General features: G+C 31.6%; 1 protein-coding gene across 3 annotated transcripts; it reads right to left on the bottom strand.

Annotated features, from left to right (window-relative positions):
* Positions 1-4,040: 4,040 nt before the first annotated feature.
* Positions 4,041-17,974, bottom strand: LOC101496775 (pantothenate kinase 2). Of its 3 annotated transcripts, none has more exons than XM_004501867.4 (23): positions 17,749-17,974; positions 16,762-17,178; positions 16,158-16,370; positions 15,945-15,997; positions 15,446-15,562; positions 14,835-14,954; positions 14,623-14,717; positions 14,445-14,538; positions 14,161-14,292; positions 13,759-13,871; positions 13,463-13,655; positions 12,473-12,684; positions 12,041-12,085; positions 11,903-11,951; positions 10,657-10,739; positions 8,910-9,026; positions 7,934-7,997; positions 7,257-7,403; positions 6,991-7,149; positions 5,979-6,062; positions 4,982-5,173; positions 4,819-4,890; positions 4,041-4,412 (listed from the first exon to the last, which is right to left on the bottom strand). In XM_004501867.4, exons 2-23 carry the CDS (start codon positions 17,048-17,050, stop codon positions 4,323-4,325), a joined length of 2,733 nt encoding a protein of 910 aa, XP_004501924.1. In that variant the 5' UTR covers positions 17,051-17,178; positions 17,749-17,974; the 3' UTR covers positions 4,041-4,322. The 3 variants fall into 3 exon arrangements, with proteins under 3 accessions (XP_004501924.1, XP_073224403.1, XP_073224404.1); XM_073368302.1 differs by lacking the exon at positions 17,749-17,974 and adding an exon at positions 17,555-17,658; XM_073368303.1 differs by lacking the exon at positions 17,749-17,974 and adding an exon at positions 17,433-17,508.
* Between the last annotated feature and the right edge of the window lie 637 nt (positions 17,975-18,611).

The following is an 18,611-nucleotide window of genomic DNA, read 5'->3' as shown; positions in this document are numbered from 1 at the left end:
AGATTGTTGTTTCTAGGTTTTGGAAAAATATTTGGGAAATTAATTTTTGGATTGAGTTGTGAATTAAGTCGCTCTTTTGAAAACGTTTCACGACATTGTTTAAAATTGTACAAGACAAACTATCAATTATGATGTCCTTGTATCATACTCTCTAAATATGACTGTTAAAACTACCTGTAATATGATATTATGACCACTCAAAAATTCGAGACGAATTTAAAAAGGCAGAGAGAAAACTAATTTTTTTCCAGAGTTTTGGTCTATTTTCTAAACTGAGCAACTCGGTGAAGGGCACATACAACATGTCAAAAAATCTTCGAAAGAAAAAGACACACATTAAAAAAAAAAATTACACTACTTAACTCAATATCAAATCGCCCAAACAGCAGCACATGTAGTAGTCAATTTGAATACATTTTTTTTCTTTCACAAAATTAAATATCCAAACACACCTTAAAAATCGTAGTGACGTGATAACGTCTTTAGTGGATGATCTTTAAATACTCACGTCATCTCTCTCTTAAGTCTTGAGTCATGATACAATGAATCTAAAAAATTTAACTCTTTTTATGTTAATAAAAAAATTTGATATAATCAAACTAATATTAATTGTGGTTGCTCATACGGATATATCATTAGGTTTCAATTTGATTATGAGTAATATATATCTATATATAAAATATGACATGTGTACATTTCAAATTTTTAAACATTCATTTAATTATTTATTTTCATTTTATCCCTTTTTTTTTAATCACATTTTTTATATTACATTTTATTCCGCGTTATAGATGATCGATGGTAAAAAATTGGAAGCCTTATACCTCGTTATTGGTGCACTCAGAAATTGGTTCTTTAGTTAGGTTCTCTTCAAGCAAATCAGCCCGGCCCCACCACAATACTTATTTTCTATCTGTCCCAAAGTTTTCCATTCACATGTACAACAACAATGTACCAAAGAAAAACAAATTAAGAAGGTATTCCCTCAGTTCTGAATTTTATTTCTGTTAGTTTTACGTGCACGGATTAAAAATTAACAAATTTATAATATTTAATCTTTATATTTTTTATTTATTAAGTTAAAGTCAAAATTAATTTCATAAATACTTTGTTTTTAAAAAATAAAAAGAAAATATTATTAATTATATTTTAATTTTTTAAAAGAATCATTTTTTTTCAAAAAATATTTAAAGAACAAAAATTTAAGGACGAGAATACCAAATTAGGAAACCAATATTTACATTTTAAAATATTATAACGTATAATTCCGGATCGCACCGCCAATTTCAAGCATTATGACGAAGAAGTAGATTTCTTGGGACTAGTGTGAACTCCAAATTGAAACACTCTGCGGCAGCCGGCAGGATCCAAAGGAAAATCATATGCAAGAGTATTATAGGCTAAAATAATTGTCCGGTAAACTATTATTTTAATATTTGAAAATAATTATTTTAATTTTAAAATTATTAAAAAAAATTTAATTTCTCAAATTATAATAATTATAAAATTTTATGATAATAAATTATATTTTTTATAAATTATTTTGATGATTTGAATACTAATTTATAATTTTTCCTGAATTAAGAATAAAAAAATTCTCATGTTTTTAGAAATAACGGTTTATCTGATAATTATATGGTTTTGATAGTGTGCGCAAAATATAAAACAAAAACATTACACCATTGTTAATTCTTTAGAAGATTATCGGAGAATACCCATAACTAATTGACTCCTTTGCAGATAAAGAAATAAATATTGTGATGAGAATTGTGGTAGATGTAATAGGAAGAGAAATATGAGTGTTGGAAAATAAATATTGTCATGAGAATTGTGATAGATGTAATAGGAAGAGAAAGATGAGTGTTGGAAAACGTGAGATATTTGAATATTTTGTTGTAAAAAAGTAAAGATAAGTAAAGTAAATTATCCTTTATATAAGAATGTTTTTGTCTCAAATATATGAAAAAGTAACCAATTTAAAAGTGTATTTATTGTTTAAATGTATTTTATATTATTTTATTTGAAATATAATTACCATTTATATTAATAGATGTTAAAGTATTTAATATCAAAGTTACTAGAAATTTTTTTGAGATATCTACCCCATCCCCAATTTATTGTTCATTTGCTCCATAAAAACAAATTTTTTTTTCAATAAAAATAAAACTTTTGAAATTTTCCTAAATTTTCAATATATATCATATACAAATTACTGATAAGTTTATTTTATTTTTATTATTTGTATGTCAGTGACTAGGGCGAGATACATAAATAAAGAAATCATTTGCACTATCATAAACGAGAGAGTTCCATCTACGGTATCTAATTGACAAATGTATAAGAATAACTTTCCACCTCGTTAACATCGTCTTAGGCGCGGTGTCAAGAACTTGACAATGATGTTTAAGAGTTTGAACATATTGACCACCATGAGCAAATGAACCATCGTGAGTATGAGGCAAGAGAGGAGGATGTGGAAACAAATGAGCAGACAACCAAAGAGCTGGTCCAACACTGTGGATTCCCTAGAGGACCCATTGTCACACCGATGTTGACACAATATGAACACCATGTCGTAGAATTTGAAAAGGAGATGCATATTTTAATTAATTAAGTTTTTTTTTAATTAAGAATAAGTATATTATATTTAGTATATTTTTTAAAATTTAATACATTATTTATGTTTTTTAATTACTTGAAGAACTGTGGTCTATTAAAGGTGATCCACACACAATCTAAAATTGAAGAAGTTTGTAGCAGACATATTTGATATTGTAGAACATTGAATTCAAGAATCTTTATTAATGTTGTTGTCTTAAGCTTATTCGACAATGATTGTTGTTGGTCTCATATTTACCTTCGTAGAAATGTGGAATAAAAAGACCAATTCGTTGCACAAGCCATTTAGGGAGATGACCATCACATTCAACATCTCACGACTCTTTTGCACACTCCTCCATATGATAGGTTCTTTAGTGCACCAACAAATATGAATAATAATAATATTATGATTGCGTTACAACACATGAGTTGTTGTGTGTCAATAATGTAAAAAGCAATTATTATGATAAATTTTAACAAATGTGCTCAATATACACCGGAAGAGCATACAACAATCTCATCCAAACTAATCAGTTGAGTATACTGCAAGAACATATCTTTTGTACTTAGTTGGAAACACTATTTTAGCCGACAAAACTCACACTCGAATCGAGACAAAGTATGTTAGCTTGTTCTCTTATATAGCGTGTTGCCGGAATTATACATGAAATACAACTATATTGATGGTGTTATATAATAATGAGAGATGAAGTTATTCATAATACGAGGCAATTGAGATATTTATACGTATTATCATATTATAATTTTTTTATATTTGTCACATATTAAGTTGAATTTTAATTTATTAAATTGCCTTTTATTTTTATAAACACTTTCTTAAATCTATATGCGGACAAACAATGAAAGGGTTCATGAACATAATATAGAGCCAAATTTCATAAGCAGATGCATGATGCCATTTTGCTTGAGGATAGTGTTTACATCATTCGAAGATAACAAAATCAATCTTCTGTTTAAACTAACGACAATGTACTCCAATAAGATTCATCATGACATATTTATACATTTAAAATTAATAATATTAATTATTTTTAATATTATCTTATCAATCATGAATTTATCAATAAAACCTATAGTCAATGTAATAAAGACTTCACCATACTCCACTCATACTTTGATTCAATTTAAAAAAATATATTAATTAAAAAAGATACCAAATTTAATTAGTATCTATATCGCAAATATATTTTAAAAAATTAATGTAATATTTAAATAAATAAAAAGACATTTTGAAATATTCAGCATCTTCAAAATTTTCAAAACTTTCATCTTCATCAAAAATTTTAAAAACTAATATTTCGTTTCAAAATTACTATTTTCAAAACCTTTTGAAAATTTCACGTATATTTCAAAGTTTTGAAGTCCCATAACCTTCACCTCACCTCAACAATGCTGTTATAACTAAACACCTTTTGAAGTCCCATAAGTGATTTCATAAATAAATAATAAAAAAGAAATTACTGTTTCAACCATCCATAAAATTATTATGGACAACATAGTTGAATGGAGCTAGGGTTAAAATGCTACATTATAACAACTATTCCCCCAGACATTCCATCCAGGCAACCAGTCGAAAATTTCTAAACTAAAACAAAACGTGACAGTGAAACTGTACAAAAACAAGATGCATATGTAAGATTACTTGAACATATGTTCCTTCTCCTAGAAGCTTAAATTACACAATCAGCTCGTTTATGCTTTCAACTAGCAGGCTGGTATTTGCAAATACAGTCATATATGTTCCCTTTAATCAATTTTTCAGCCAATCTTTGATTTTTCACCATTGCAAGCTGCCAAAAGTGTTTAAAATAGATAAATAAAAAATGAAAAAGAATGTGTCAAAATCTATCCATTTAAAGTTATTCCCTCTCATCAACAGTGGCATCTCATGCATGCAAGCAGCGGAAAAATTCAGTGTATATATGGATGACAGATGAGAAAGAGAAACCATAAGAATTCTGATCAATTCATAAAACCATGGAACAGCTCTCGAAGTAGTGGAATCCTAAACACAAGATGATCATCAACACAAAAGAGGACAGTAAAGTATTGGCTTAGCTAAGTACATACTAAACCAAAACCAAATGATGAAAATAAGCTAAATTAAATTCATCTGACTGTTAAAATTAAATTCATCTGACTGCTAAATTAAATTCATCTGACTGTTAAAATAACCATTAACTTAAGGACGATTACCTTCAAAGCATCGCATTTAAATTGAGCATAGAGGTTAGTATGCAGAGCTCTACCCATCCCTTCCAAAATTATCTGCAGATAATAAAAGCTTAATTAGAATAAATTTCACCATGATATTCTTAAATACAAAGTGATTTTATCAAAAAGGGAAGGATTCTCCCACCAAATCGGCATCTTTTGCAGCAGCAGCCAACTCAGAGCTGACTTGTCTTAAGTCTATACATGGGCTACCACACCCATTTTCAACAACCATCAAGGGAACCGAAGATGAATTTTCTTTAGAGCTGTCTGTATTAATCATTGCATCAACAAGCAAGCCTCCAGCTTCAGCAGCTCGCCTTAGAATGTCACAATGCTGCAAACAAGAAGATTAGTTTCACCAAAGGATTGTTAGATCATAGCAACATCAACAAAAGAACGTTTACTATAATGTCAATGATATTGTGAACTTCTGACAACTCTTTTCGGAGATACTTGACATTGAACAAATGAACTCTAGTCATTCTTTGGGAATTCACATAGAATGCTATGCCATTTTATTTTGATGGTAAAGGAAGGTCTACGAGACAAGAAAATAAAATGTAAATATTCATATCCCATTTCATAAATCAATGCAGCAATTTTAGTTGATTGAAGAAAAGACAAAGAAAGGGTAGTTTAGATGTAGTGACGAAGGAATAAATGATTTGAAAATGAGGACTGACATAGGAAGGTGTTTGCTTCCATTAAAATCAGCGCATTAGGAAATTGAGGTTTTCATAGCATAATGTTAGATAACATTCTTAATTAGAAGAATGAGTTAATTAGGGAGTCATTTAGACAGTGAGTGACGATAGGCTGAATTAAGGATCATTATGGGTTTCGGAGGAGGAAATCATATTGGGAAAGAACCAACCTGGGTGTAATAGAGATTTTGTTCAATAAAGAGAAATTTCTTCTACATTAGTAGATTTTGAATCAAATTCTATCAAAATGAAAATAAAGATTAAATCCAGGAGGATTCTTCATTAATCACTATGACTCTAGCTAGTGCAGCACGAGGGAGGACGGCATAATGAAGAGATGTAACTGAATCCAACAACATTCAGTTGAGTATAAGCGGGCTCCTTAAACATGAAAACAAAATAGAGACTGATAAGAGTTCACAAAAATAGACAAACCTTGGCAGCCTCAGCTACAATATCAGGAAGCTCCATTGCTGTCACATCATTTAAAGCAGGAAGCGAGTTTGCAACCAGAACTACCTGCAAGACGTGTTCGTTGTTATCATGGTAACAGCAAAATTTACAGACATAGTCCAAAGTGATTGTATTTGAATATCAGCCAAAGTACCAGCAAATGTCAATTGTAGAAATTCGTGTAGAGGAATTCAAAGAAAGATAGGCTTTCTGAAAATTATTACCAAGTACAGAGTGTAATTGCAGGTATTTGTAACCTGACTAAGCTTAATAGGCTGTTATTTACTGTAATAACAAACTAGCTAGACTCTATTTAACTGAAGTATTACAGAAGCTAACTAAGTGCATGTTTGGTTTCAAATTTCAATTTCGGAGGGGCTAAAATCAGTTTTGGAGTTGTATAATTGATTTTGCCATATTTGAATGATTTCGCGCAGAATTGATTCTAACTGGAAGCTAGAATTTGTAGCTTTTGAGTCAAAATGCGAATTTTAAACTGAAATTTAATCTTGAACTCATTTTTACTTTAAACGTATCCAAACGTAAATCACTTAACATTCAACTCACTTTTAAGTAAAATCAATTTTACAAAACCAATACACCCAAAATCAATTTTAATCATCGCATAACCAAACACACACTAAAGCAACACATGCATGTGCAGAATATAAAGCCAGTCAGCTACAGCATAATGTCTGTATTCTATCAATCAATCATAATATTGTCATAAGAGAAATCATAAAACTAAGTGAAAAACCACACCAAAAGGGGGAAATTTGAGCAAGCAGGCATATTTGACTTAGGAGATTTAACAACCACTACAATTGGAATGTAAGTGATCCATATATTAAAATTACTAAGTTTAAATTCAATAAACTCAAATGAAGTTAATAATTTTTTTTGGAAGGGGAGTGCTTTAGATCAAAAACACATAGAAAGTCCTATGCAAAAATTTTAGCATTTCCAAAATATAGAAACTAGAATGTCAACTCACTTCAGTTCCACGACGGAGGAGCTCCCTTGCCAGTGGAAGCATCCCTAGAACAATGTCAGCACCTGAATTATCAACAAAAAGCAAAGCTCTTCTATGAGGGGGCCTTTTCTTGTCTCCGGTCCTTAACATTCTTTCTTTGAAGACATCAAAATCATCCACCTAGATCAGTAAAAGTTGTCTTGGTATTAAACAATCAACTATGATGAACAAATCCAAAATTCAAAACATGATTAACCTCATCAATAGATATGCTTAAATCCACCTACCCGCCAAGGTCTGCGCATTTTATTGCGACTCATTCTGTAAATTTCAATAATTGTTCCTTTATGATAGAGATCCACACATGCACGAGATCCCCAGTCAAAAATGTTTGCAGCAAGAACACCTTCAATGAGAGTAAGCAGCCTCGTTTCCTAAAACAAAAGAGTTTCATATTACTCGCAGCAACAAGATTTATTATAAGCTAGAGTAGCTTAAGCACATAGGAGAAGCAGAAAGACTACAAACTTGTTCGTGAATGAGCCAGCATGGCATCAACATTTAAATAACTAATTCAGTTATATGTTTGGTCCACTATTGAAGGAGTCAATCAATTTTGGAGGTGTAAAATTGATTTTGACATGTTAGGGTGTAATCGAGTAGAATTGATTTTATCTCCGGAATTGATTCTAACTTGAAGCTAGAATACGTAACTTTTAAATCCAAACGTGATTTTTACATAAAAATTAGTGTTAAGCTCACTTTGAATATATCCAAAAATCATTTTATATTGAACTCACTTTTAACTATAATCAATTTTTGTCACTTTAGATCAAACACACGCTTAAAAAGGAGTGATGATACATTAATTACTTAACCAATCAAAGTACTACACATGAAAGAATGAATAATGACTCCTACAAATATGTTAAATTCAGAGGATTGTAGTATTGTTCAGGCATACCTCATCCATGCTATCAAGTTCCACAAACAAGTCAGGCAAAACAGCAAGTGATGCCTCATTTTCCCTATTATACACATACAAACCACACCAATATAAATGTCAGGAGAATAAATATGTGAAAACAAAATATAAATCAATTCATGTTCACATTTCAAGAAGAAATTTCTTCTACAAATAACTTTTTTAGATTTTCAAAAAGAGGAGAGCCTTGGCACAACCGTGAAGTTGATGTCTTGTGATTAGTGGTCATGGATTCTAGTTGTGGCAACAGCTTCTCTGCATATGTGGGCGAGCACTAATTTGTGTATTGCACATATGATCCACCCAAGACACCACAAGTTGCTTTTAAATTTGTTTTTCTAATTCAAAGACCAAGTTGAAAGCTTATATGATATGTATGAACATTTAAAAAAATCACAATTTCCATCTCAAGTCATTATGGCTATTACAATGGTAAGGTCCAATTAATTAATTTTAATTTCAAAGAAATCTTGATGAATTATTTTTGCACAAGGGAGTATGTTTTATAAAAAAAAGAAAAAGAAAAATAATTCAATACGAGAAAGTAGAAATGTCCAAGTAAGGAAGGTAGGTAACTGATGCTCCTAAAACAATCATAGAATGCTATTTAGATTTCTGATAGGGTCTTTAAAAAATTCTTTGTACGCATTAGTATTAAGAGAACGGGTAATAAAAATGGGAGCTACAAAGAAAGTAGTAAATACACCGTAAGAGTCAAGAAACTAAATTCACCCTTTTAAGTTTTTGTGCAAATGAAAATTTAGAAGTGAATCCTCATATATTCATTGAATAATGCAAAGAGATGAGCATGAGGTCTTTGTGTGTTTCAGCGGACTAGTATACAACATCCTTTTTCATAGAATCATAGTCTACCTGAGTTGAGCTTAAGTTAATTGCTTTTGGAAAAACATAGTCCAAGAAGAGATTTAAATTAAAAAAAAAAAAACATAACTACCTCTGCTTTATACTTCTGTAGGCATCAACAAACTGGAATTCCCTCAAGCACTCTTCCCTCATTTCCAATAGATTGGCCAAACCTAACTTCCCGTATGCAGAAGGCTCCTCCATTAACCTATTCAGTTGGTATGGAAGTTGATTAATGAAAGAAGATTAAACCAAATAAAATCCATGAAATTCAAAATATTTATTAAATGTAATGAATACAGCTAGTCAATAATATAACAAAACTTATCCAAAAGGATTGAGATTTGTGAACTTCATGTTTCAACAACCTACCCTTCACAAGAGGTTTGAGTTGAATTTTATCAACTCTACTTCGTAGTCAACCCAATTTGAGCTTCGGCTGAAACACTAATTTAATGAATGTTCACAAAAAATTGCAGTTCTATGAGCAATTTTACATTTTATATCCTGTGAGATTCATGATCTGGAAGGTGAAACTCTGAAAGTTGAAGAGTGGGATTCATGATCTAAACTCGGTTTAAGGGATTCAAATGAGAAAGTTTCTCGATTGTGTTCTTGTGAGGGAAAAAACACCCAATTTCTGTAGTGATTCAAGCCAGTGGGAGCTTGCCGAGTGTACTTGGAAGAAGATCAGGGGATAAAACTTACAGCTTGACTTTAAGAGCTGATACAATTCCCATGATGTCACGGAACCGCAACAAATTTGGTTTTGACTCTACTACTTTCCCCTATTCTCTTTAACTTACGATACTAGGATCATTGAATAGAATGTGTCTTCTGATTCAAAGAATTTCATATTAAGAAAAATTATCCTCTCATTCTAGTACCTATTTTAAGTCAAACACAACATCCCTAACTCATAGGCCTTTCTCTTCACATGCTAATATGCTTCAGTAGGAAAAGAGACACTACTGATTAAGAAAACAGGAATAGTATAAGGTAAAAGGAGACCAAACTAGCCAATGTTGTGAATTTTAGCAATTTTGATAGGATCGTGTATATATTACATACACAAAATAGAATCATGGTATTGGGCAACTAAAGTTCTTTCTCGTACATATCTTTTTGTTGACACAAGTTTCTCAAAAACCATGAAACACACTGCAAGAGTGCTTGACCCACTAACCAATTGATGTTCCTTTGTTAGTTACACCTTTTAGAAAAAATGAGAATCTAAATATTGGTCCCGTTTGTTACAGATTATAAAAACACGGTTTTAGTACTCAATAATTTAGAGATTACTTTTTATAGATTTAAAAAAAAAAGCAGAAGCTGTTTTGTATTTCTGCCGTAATGAAAATAATTTTTTAACAAAAAATTCAGTTACGTAATGATTTTTTTGAAAAGCTCTTCTCATTTGAAGCAATTTTTAAATTCTTTTTCTTAATATTCTCATTTTTTCAAAGAGATGTAATAAACAGATGAAAACTTTTAAAAGTGATTTTTTTTACAAAATAAGTTGTATCAAACATGCTGATCATCTAAAAAATCATAGTAGCTTCTCAAAAAAATTATTTTTATAAAAATCATTTTCACTACGTCAGATAAATACAGAACAACTTCTAGTTTTCTCAAAAATCTCAAAAAAAAAATAATCGCTAAACTATTGAATACTAAAATTACTTTTTTATGTAAGTGTAACAAATAAGCCCTAAAGATAACAGATAAAAAAACTCTCCATTTGTTCTTACACCTAGTTTGCATCAGGATAACTAAAAATATACATGCCTCAATAATGATACTAAATCATCAAAGCAGGAATCATTTGCCAATATTACCTTGACAAGTGGGCAGAAAATGCACGAGCAAAAGCATCACCCCTTCTTTTGGCATCATCAGTTCCACCTTCACTAGCAACAGCCTATTTATGTCACAATCGTAAACTACATTAGAACTTGATAATTTGTCTTTTCACACACTACTTCCAACGAAAGGAGGGGCAACAGAGTACAACTGAACAATGAAGTAAAACTCAATGCAAATTGTTTACAAGAGCAAGTACAGACTGTGCCCCCATTGATTGACAGGAAAATTATAAAGCCAAATTATAAATATAACATTTTAGCGCAATAAATAAAATGCCAACCATTCAATAACTCTTAGGTTCACATATCACATAAAATCCTTCCTTCTGAGTGTTTATATTGAAGTTCTAAAGTTCTATCTGATTCTGAGACTACTTAATATTATATTAACACAGTCCACCTGTGAGGTAATTATGTCAAAGACTCTCCGGTACTTTTGGTGAAATTGAGTCATCCAATAAACTAATAAACTATTATGTCTGTTAGATGTCAGAGGTTTAAGGCCATTGATGAGAGAAAAAGCTCTTCAACAATTTGGAATCTGTTGAAAATAAAATATTAGAATGTAAATAAATAGAAAATCTGTAAGTATTCCAGTCATTATGTGTACTTATCACTCATAGTCTATATAAAGAACTTCCGTTGTGTAGTTGAAACACACGGATTATTCAACATGACACTCAATATTTTTTTCTCATTCAATAGAATCTAAATGGTCATTGGGTACATTCTTCAGGAGGAAAACCGCGTCTAATAAAGTAACTTTCTTGTGCAACCTTTTATATGGGAAATTTTTTATCATTTTGGCCTCTGGTGCTTGGGTAATATTTTTGGGGCTCTAGTATTTTTTTTTTATGGACATGGAGACAGACAGACAAGCCTGGCCTAGTCGATAAGGTTTTCATGTTTTCCCTGGTGTTTGAGTTTCTGGATTTCTTTAAGGAGAGAATCTTATGGTTTTCTTTCGCACTTCTCTTTTTATTTATTAATATAAAATATGTCTTGACAGAAGTGAAAAATGATTAGAGGTAACATTGTTATATTATCACTTTTGTTGATGCAAGGGGTTATCTTTATTGCAAGCAGAAACCTAAAGTTATCTTTAGAGTTTAGTTTCTTTCATAGATGGATATTTCCAATTTTACTTTGTTTATGCAATAAAAGAGACACAAGCATGAAACCAGGGATTTGAACTTTCACGACGACATTAGTTTACTACCTTGTCCACAAGATCCGGCAAGTGCTCCGACAAAATAGTGAGCCAATATCTACATAGATACAAATTGTGTTAGCTACAGAAGAAACACAAGAAACTATGAAGCCTTAATTGAGCAATAATTAACAGTAATTAGCTTACTCTAATTCACTGGGATCTGCAAGATCAATTGTATTGGGCTCATATCTGATAGATAGAATTTATTATTAGTTTTAAAAAACAGAATAAGAAAAGCGATAACATAGGATTGCCTTAAGTATGATAGTTATTAAGTATGAGGTGGAATATAAGCGATAAGAGTGGATCAAATCTTGACCATTAGATTAGACCCTACATGGATGGTGAAGATTACAAATTAGTGTAAACAATCTAGTGGTCAAGATCTGTTCTTGCAATAAACAACTATATATGAGTATGCATACATTCATGTATTAACATAAACATACACATATATAGTTCTCTATTGCCATCTTTGGCAACATAAATGACCGGAACATACTAACTCAAGGGCGGCTCAATATATGTAAAGTGTTCAATCTAAGAGGAGCCAGCACATTCCACAACCATCCTTACAATTTTGGGTCAGCTAACAACGGAAACACTTCCAAAGTTGGCACTAGATGGAGAACACCAACATTTAGAGCACTTGCATCAGATCGCAGAGCACTTCCTTTTGACAAAGGAACTTCAAAACCCCCAAGTCCAGTAGTACCAGCAACAGGAGTCATTGGAACAGGCGCAGTAATTTCAGTTCCCTTTTGCAAGAATTTCTCCATCCACGAAATCTGCATTGGAACATCCAAATCACTTAAAAAAAATCTATTAGATAGAGCCACTTATAAATTTAAGGGGAAAAAAGCGAAGCAAATAACTCTGGCACATCAGAGAGAGTTATTACCGTCTAGAAGAATCTACAAGAAATGATAAAATCAATCTATCAATAATTCAGACCAATAGCTTTATCAAACAAGCTCATTTGCTGCACAAGTATACTTGTTGTAAGGTACAAACGTAACCATCACTCACTCTCATTCTATGAATTATAATTATAAGTGTGTTAATATCTACAATGTGACTATTTGTTTATTTTAAACAAATCATACCACAGGAAATATAAGCTTTTCTGAAGTATAACAAATTGTACTTCATTTCAAATTATAATTTCATGCCAAGAGGTACTTTACTATGTTCAACTTTCTTTCTTTACTAGCTACTCAAGTAGGTAGGCAGTTATTCCAAATCCAACTCAGTTGAATATGATTCTGTAGGGGTGAAATTAAAAGTCATTCAAGAGAATCTTATTAGTGGAGTTACAGTAGTTATAAAACTATTGCAACTACAAGAGAAGCCACTTAGGGGGAAAATGGGGACTTCCTGATGGTAAAGCAATCGATGCACACTAAAAAACACTTATTAAATTGACTTCAGCGTTATGGTTGTTAGAATTAGCTTTCCGTGGAAAAACTAAGCAAAATTAAACACGCTAACTTCATAACAAGAACAACCAATTATCTCAGGCAGGCAAACAGCACAAATTAGATATTTCCAATTCCTATCACTCGCCTTCTCATTCAGATCTCCAAGTGGCGGGCCATGAATCTTGCCTCCAGTATACGGAGCACCCATTGGAAACCTTTCAACTAACTGATGCACCATGAGGTCATCTAAACCATGCTTTTCATAACTCATAAATGCACCTAAAGCTCCAAGAAAGCCTTCATGTCGCAAAAACATTGCTTGTGCATCCCCATTAGACCTAAATGAAAAATTATATAAGTTGCAAGTCAATATAGTAATTGTAGTAATTTACTTTAAAAGAAAAAAATTAGTTAAATCAAACACTTAGGCATTATATGTACCAGAATTGAACGGCAAAAGAAATAGTGTCCATGGTATAAGCATGACCCCTGATAAAAAATCCTCCAAAAAATATTCTCTTCAACCGAAATCGTAATGCATTCAAGTAAGCTATCTACAGGGATGAAAAGAACACGAAATTGTCAGATATTTGCTGGAAGAACAACAGATAATTGAATAGAACCTTGGAATTCCTGAAAGGGGAATCCTGATAACACGTGTACTTAAAGTAAAATTAGATGACATTCAATAAATAAACTAAATACAAAGAACTTCATAACTTTACATGTCTAATTTATAAACTTAACATTTTTTTTAATAATGGAGTAGATAATTGGATAAGAACAGTTTTGCCAGCGGATATTTATGAACTAAAATGGATAAAATAATAATTGTCAGCTCACCTGGCCAATATTGTATGAAATCATCCGTAGAAGAGAGAGTGATATGTCTTCAGGTCTGTAGTTTTCAAGCTCCTTTGTTTCGGATATTGTTTTTCCAAAACTTGAAGCAATAGTGGAAGCCGACAGGCCAATCTAGAATCATTTAACACCAGAGAATACTCATATATGTTGATTGATAAAAAATTATCAACTTGTTCATATTTATCTACTTTATAAAGTTAATCGCTCTCTCTCTCTCTCTACATATATATATATATTAGAACAAGATCAACTGCAAAATTTACCTTAGAATAATCCAAACCACCATAAATGTCCCCAACAAGCATGTCAATAGTTCTGTTATCTCCTTTCTGGCTCAGCTCAAGCAACTCATCAAAGCTTGAATTCATTGCAACAGAACACCTTGTCAATAGTTTATACATAGCAATAGAACAAAATAATGACAAGTCTCGTGCAAATTACCTTTTGCACTTTGTTAACAGTCTTCCCAGGCCCCAATAAGTACCACCACCAACATTTGTCCCACTAACCCTCTCAAACTTCCCATCCCCATCAACCTATAAGAAATAAAAGAATGTATCATTAACCTCAACATTTGTCCTTTACATGCCTTTATCATGCATAGTCCAAAGAGATCAAAAGTGTGATAAAATTAGCAAACAAGAAAAATGCACCTTGATCATACTAACGCCTGATCCAACATTAACTAGAAGATAAGGGAACATATCATTATGGTCAATTTGAACAAACTCTTTCTGGCCCTCCATGTGTGTGAAAGCTTCATGACGAATTGCCTACTAAGAAGTGGTAGAACTTCTAATCAGAGATATCATGGGATAAAGAAAAATATATAGCATAGATCAGTCAAAAAGAATGAATGAGTAGCGTAGCACAATCTGTTCACAAATTCCAAACTAAACGGCGGAGCTTGATTTATGATAATAGGAAAGGACCAACAAAGTTCTCAATCAGATCTTGGTTAGTAGCAAAATATATTGATAAGTTAAGGAAAACAGTAACGAGCAATTGTCAACTATAGCTATATAAAAACTCCTACATAAAATTTTACACTTGTTGCTTGAACCAAATTGTAAATATAACGGTAGTCAAGTCTAGCCAAGCAAAGTCAGACAGACGACTGTCTTCCTTTGTTAATTATTTATTTCTGATTATTCATTTGAATAAGTGAGATGCAGAATAACTATTCAAAGAAACAATACATCCTCCGTAACAAACTGGTTAAATAAAATGCATACAAAAAGAGTATTTTAAAACAGGCATCCACCTTAAGCAAGAAATTTGCTCCGGCCACAAGACAATCCATTTCATCTTCTTTGTCAAGACTAACCCCAAGTCTTTCTTTGAAAAGGTCAGTATACTTGTATGCTCCACCTCCAGTAGCCTTTGTCACAAAATGAATGCATTAGTCTAGTACTTCATAGCATCAAAGCAGAAGGAAGACAAGCAAAAAAGGGGGTGCAAAGGTATCCATTTTGAAAGCTTTCTAGAACTGGTAATGTTACAATTACAAATAATACTACCAACGACAAATAAAATGAACAGAATAATCCTTGATATTGGTTTTTATGCGAGAGGGTAAAGCAAATCAGTTATCATTTTTACAATAACTACTAACACATGTGATTAGTAGCAAAAGGTTATAGCTTTATGTTTGCAATCTCATAAATTATAATTGATAATTTGAAGAAAAGATATAATCCAAACAGAAAGAGATAAATCATAGCTTCTGGATAACCAAAAAAAACACGAAGACTTAAAGTTACCTTAATTATGGCATTTTGATCAGCCGCAGCATCAGAGTAACGTGACTCCAACCCTATAAGCAAGAGAAAAAATCCATAATCATAAGTACACTAAGTTGTACTGATGCGCTAAATTTTTTAAGCAATGTTGAATGTAATTGAATGAACACATGGAACTATCAAAATTACAAAATGGTATTTAAATGCACAGTACTATTATAGCGGACTATATACCACCACAGTGAAGCTGCTTTGAATGAATGAAATCTAAGCATTCATTGATCTTTCCTGTTTCAAACTTCACAAAGTGAAGCCTTCCACCGAGAATAGGAAAGCTTCTCCTGTTACCATTAGAAAGCCCTAACCGCTCCTTCAAACTTTTCTTCCTTTTATCATCATCTGAGTGGCCTTCGTGTCTTGAAAAGTATACCAACTTTATCAGAGATCCTGCACATATGATGAGACAGATTCAGTTTTGGGCATATTTCTGATACTAAAAGTTCTTTAAAAGATGACAGTTATTTTATGACTAAAAGAATGACATAAAAAACAAGAAGCAAAGAGAACAAAAAAAAATCTTGGGCTGAAAAAGGAAAGTTCCTAAAAATATGGCAGTTGCTTTATGGCAGATAGTATACTAATTAAACCCAAAATGCTAGCTCTAATTCCCACCTAAAAAATGGAAGTAAAACACAACAAAAATCACGTATAGCCACAAAAGGAACAGAACAAATATCATAATAACACAAACAATTTAATGAACAAAATGAAAAACAAAAACACCAAACTATACATCAGCAATAATCATGATATCATTAATTGAAACATACATACATACCTCCAATATCAAGAGCAAGGTGAGACAAATCATCAGATTGATTAGGCAACAAAATGGTGGGATACTTATCCTCCACATTTGATTGAATTTCAGCTTTGCTAACATCAAGTTGAGGCCTTGAACTTGATCTATGAATGGAATTACCCGAAGCAGGAGGCATGTCTTTTTCTCCCTGACCCTCTAAATGTAAGCGTTTGTTGTTCTCCTCAGACTCAGTTACCACCTTATTCTGTCCCTCTTCGTTAATTCCAATAACTTGTTGTTGTTCCTCTTCAACCAAATCAGCCATATTTATTTATTTATATTAAATAAATAAAAACTTACACACCACTCAAACAAACTCTCTCCTAATTAACCCCACCAAACTCCCTCCGCCACTTCCCTATCTATATTTGGCTACTGCTTACTGGTCCTATCCTACATTGAAACAAACAAACAACCAACATTAACTTTTTATTATCCACTCCTACTTCAATAAATAATAATAACAATAACAAATACAGTATTAAATTAATTAAATACTCTGTGCACAATGAAATATAAACCCAAAAAAAAATCTTAATAGTCGACAGTCGAATATCTTATCTAAAATTTACCAGATACATAGACTTTTTTATATATTTTGTTATTTATATTTCATTTTACAGCAATAATTAATAACGGTTGTATACCTAAAGATAGCAAATTCGACAATTGAGAAGCCAATTTTACATAATTCTAAATAAATAAATAACATTTTTACAAATTGTGAATGGAGTTTCAATAATTTGACGATGAAAAAAAAATATTTGACCAAAAAACGGAAGGCTGAGATTGAATAGTGCATCAACAAAGGAGGAAACGGGGATTTGGATTTGATAGAATTCAATTTATTTGGAGACCAAGTCCAACCTAAGCAATAAGGGAATGGGAAACATGCGAGATTAGTAAAATGATAAACGAAGGAATCATGGTAATGATTATTGATAATAATTAACATAATACTACCTTGGAAAGCATGTGAGGATAAGGAGAGAAGAGGAAGGTGCGGAGAATGGAGATGAAGATACAATACAAATGATCGAAGTTGTTGAGGGCGGCGCACGTGCCAGTGAAGACCAGGATCTATCGATCGCTTTTCGTCAGAGCTAAACTCTATTTTACTTGAACGCGCCAATACGGCGCGTGGCCTTTTGCTTTCTAGTTACCCTAGTAGTAGCGTTTATCGTCTGGGCAGCTCTATTCTAAATATCAAATCTAGAATAGATCATATACTCTTTAAAATTTAAATTTTAAGATTAGGTTAGGGTTGAAGTTTATCTATATCTACAATAAAAACTTTTATTTATTTATTATGGAGATTAAATATTTAATTATTATTATTTTAATTATATTATATCTTTTATATATTATTTTAATATTAGATAAACTCTTAGACTTGCATCTGTGTATATTATTTTGATATTAAGTAAACTCTTAGACTTATAGTCAAATACAAATTTACTATTTTGCGGTATAATTTATATTTTCATATTAGAGATGTGTTTTATGTTTGAATGATAGATTCGAATTCTTGCATTCACGTAATTAAGATATTAATAATCTTTATATTAAAATCAGACAATCAAAATTCAAAATTTATAACGGTTTGCTGAGAAGACGAGTCATTAATATAAAAGAAATAACACAGGATGGATTGCAAGAAAGAGAGATGCACTTTGTTTGGATGACTGACCCAAATTCCTGTATTTACTAGGATATTGATGATCCTTCGACCAAAATCCGAGTCAAAATTCAAGCTTGATTAATATTTTGAATTATTAAAAAGAATCTGTATTATTTTAAATCATTTAATCTTTGATTCAATGATC

This window comes from Cicer arietinum, chromosome 5, assembly GCF_000331145.2.
Source record: "Cicer arietinum cultivar CDC Frontier isolate Library 1 chromosome 5, Cicar.CDCFrontier_v2.0, whole genome shotgun sequence".
Lineage (NCBI taxonomy): Eukaryota > Viridiplantae > Streptophyta > Magnoliopsida > Fabales > Fabaceae > Cicer > Cicer arietinum.
This window is presented reverse-complemented; position numbering and strand designations above follow the sequence as displayed.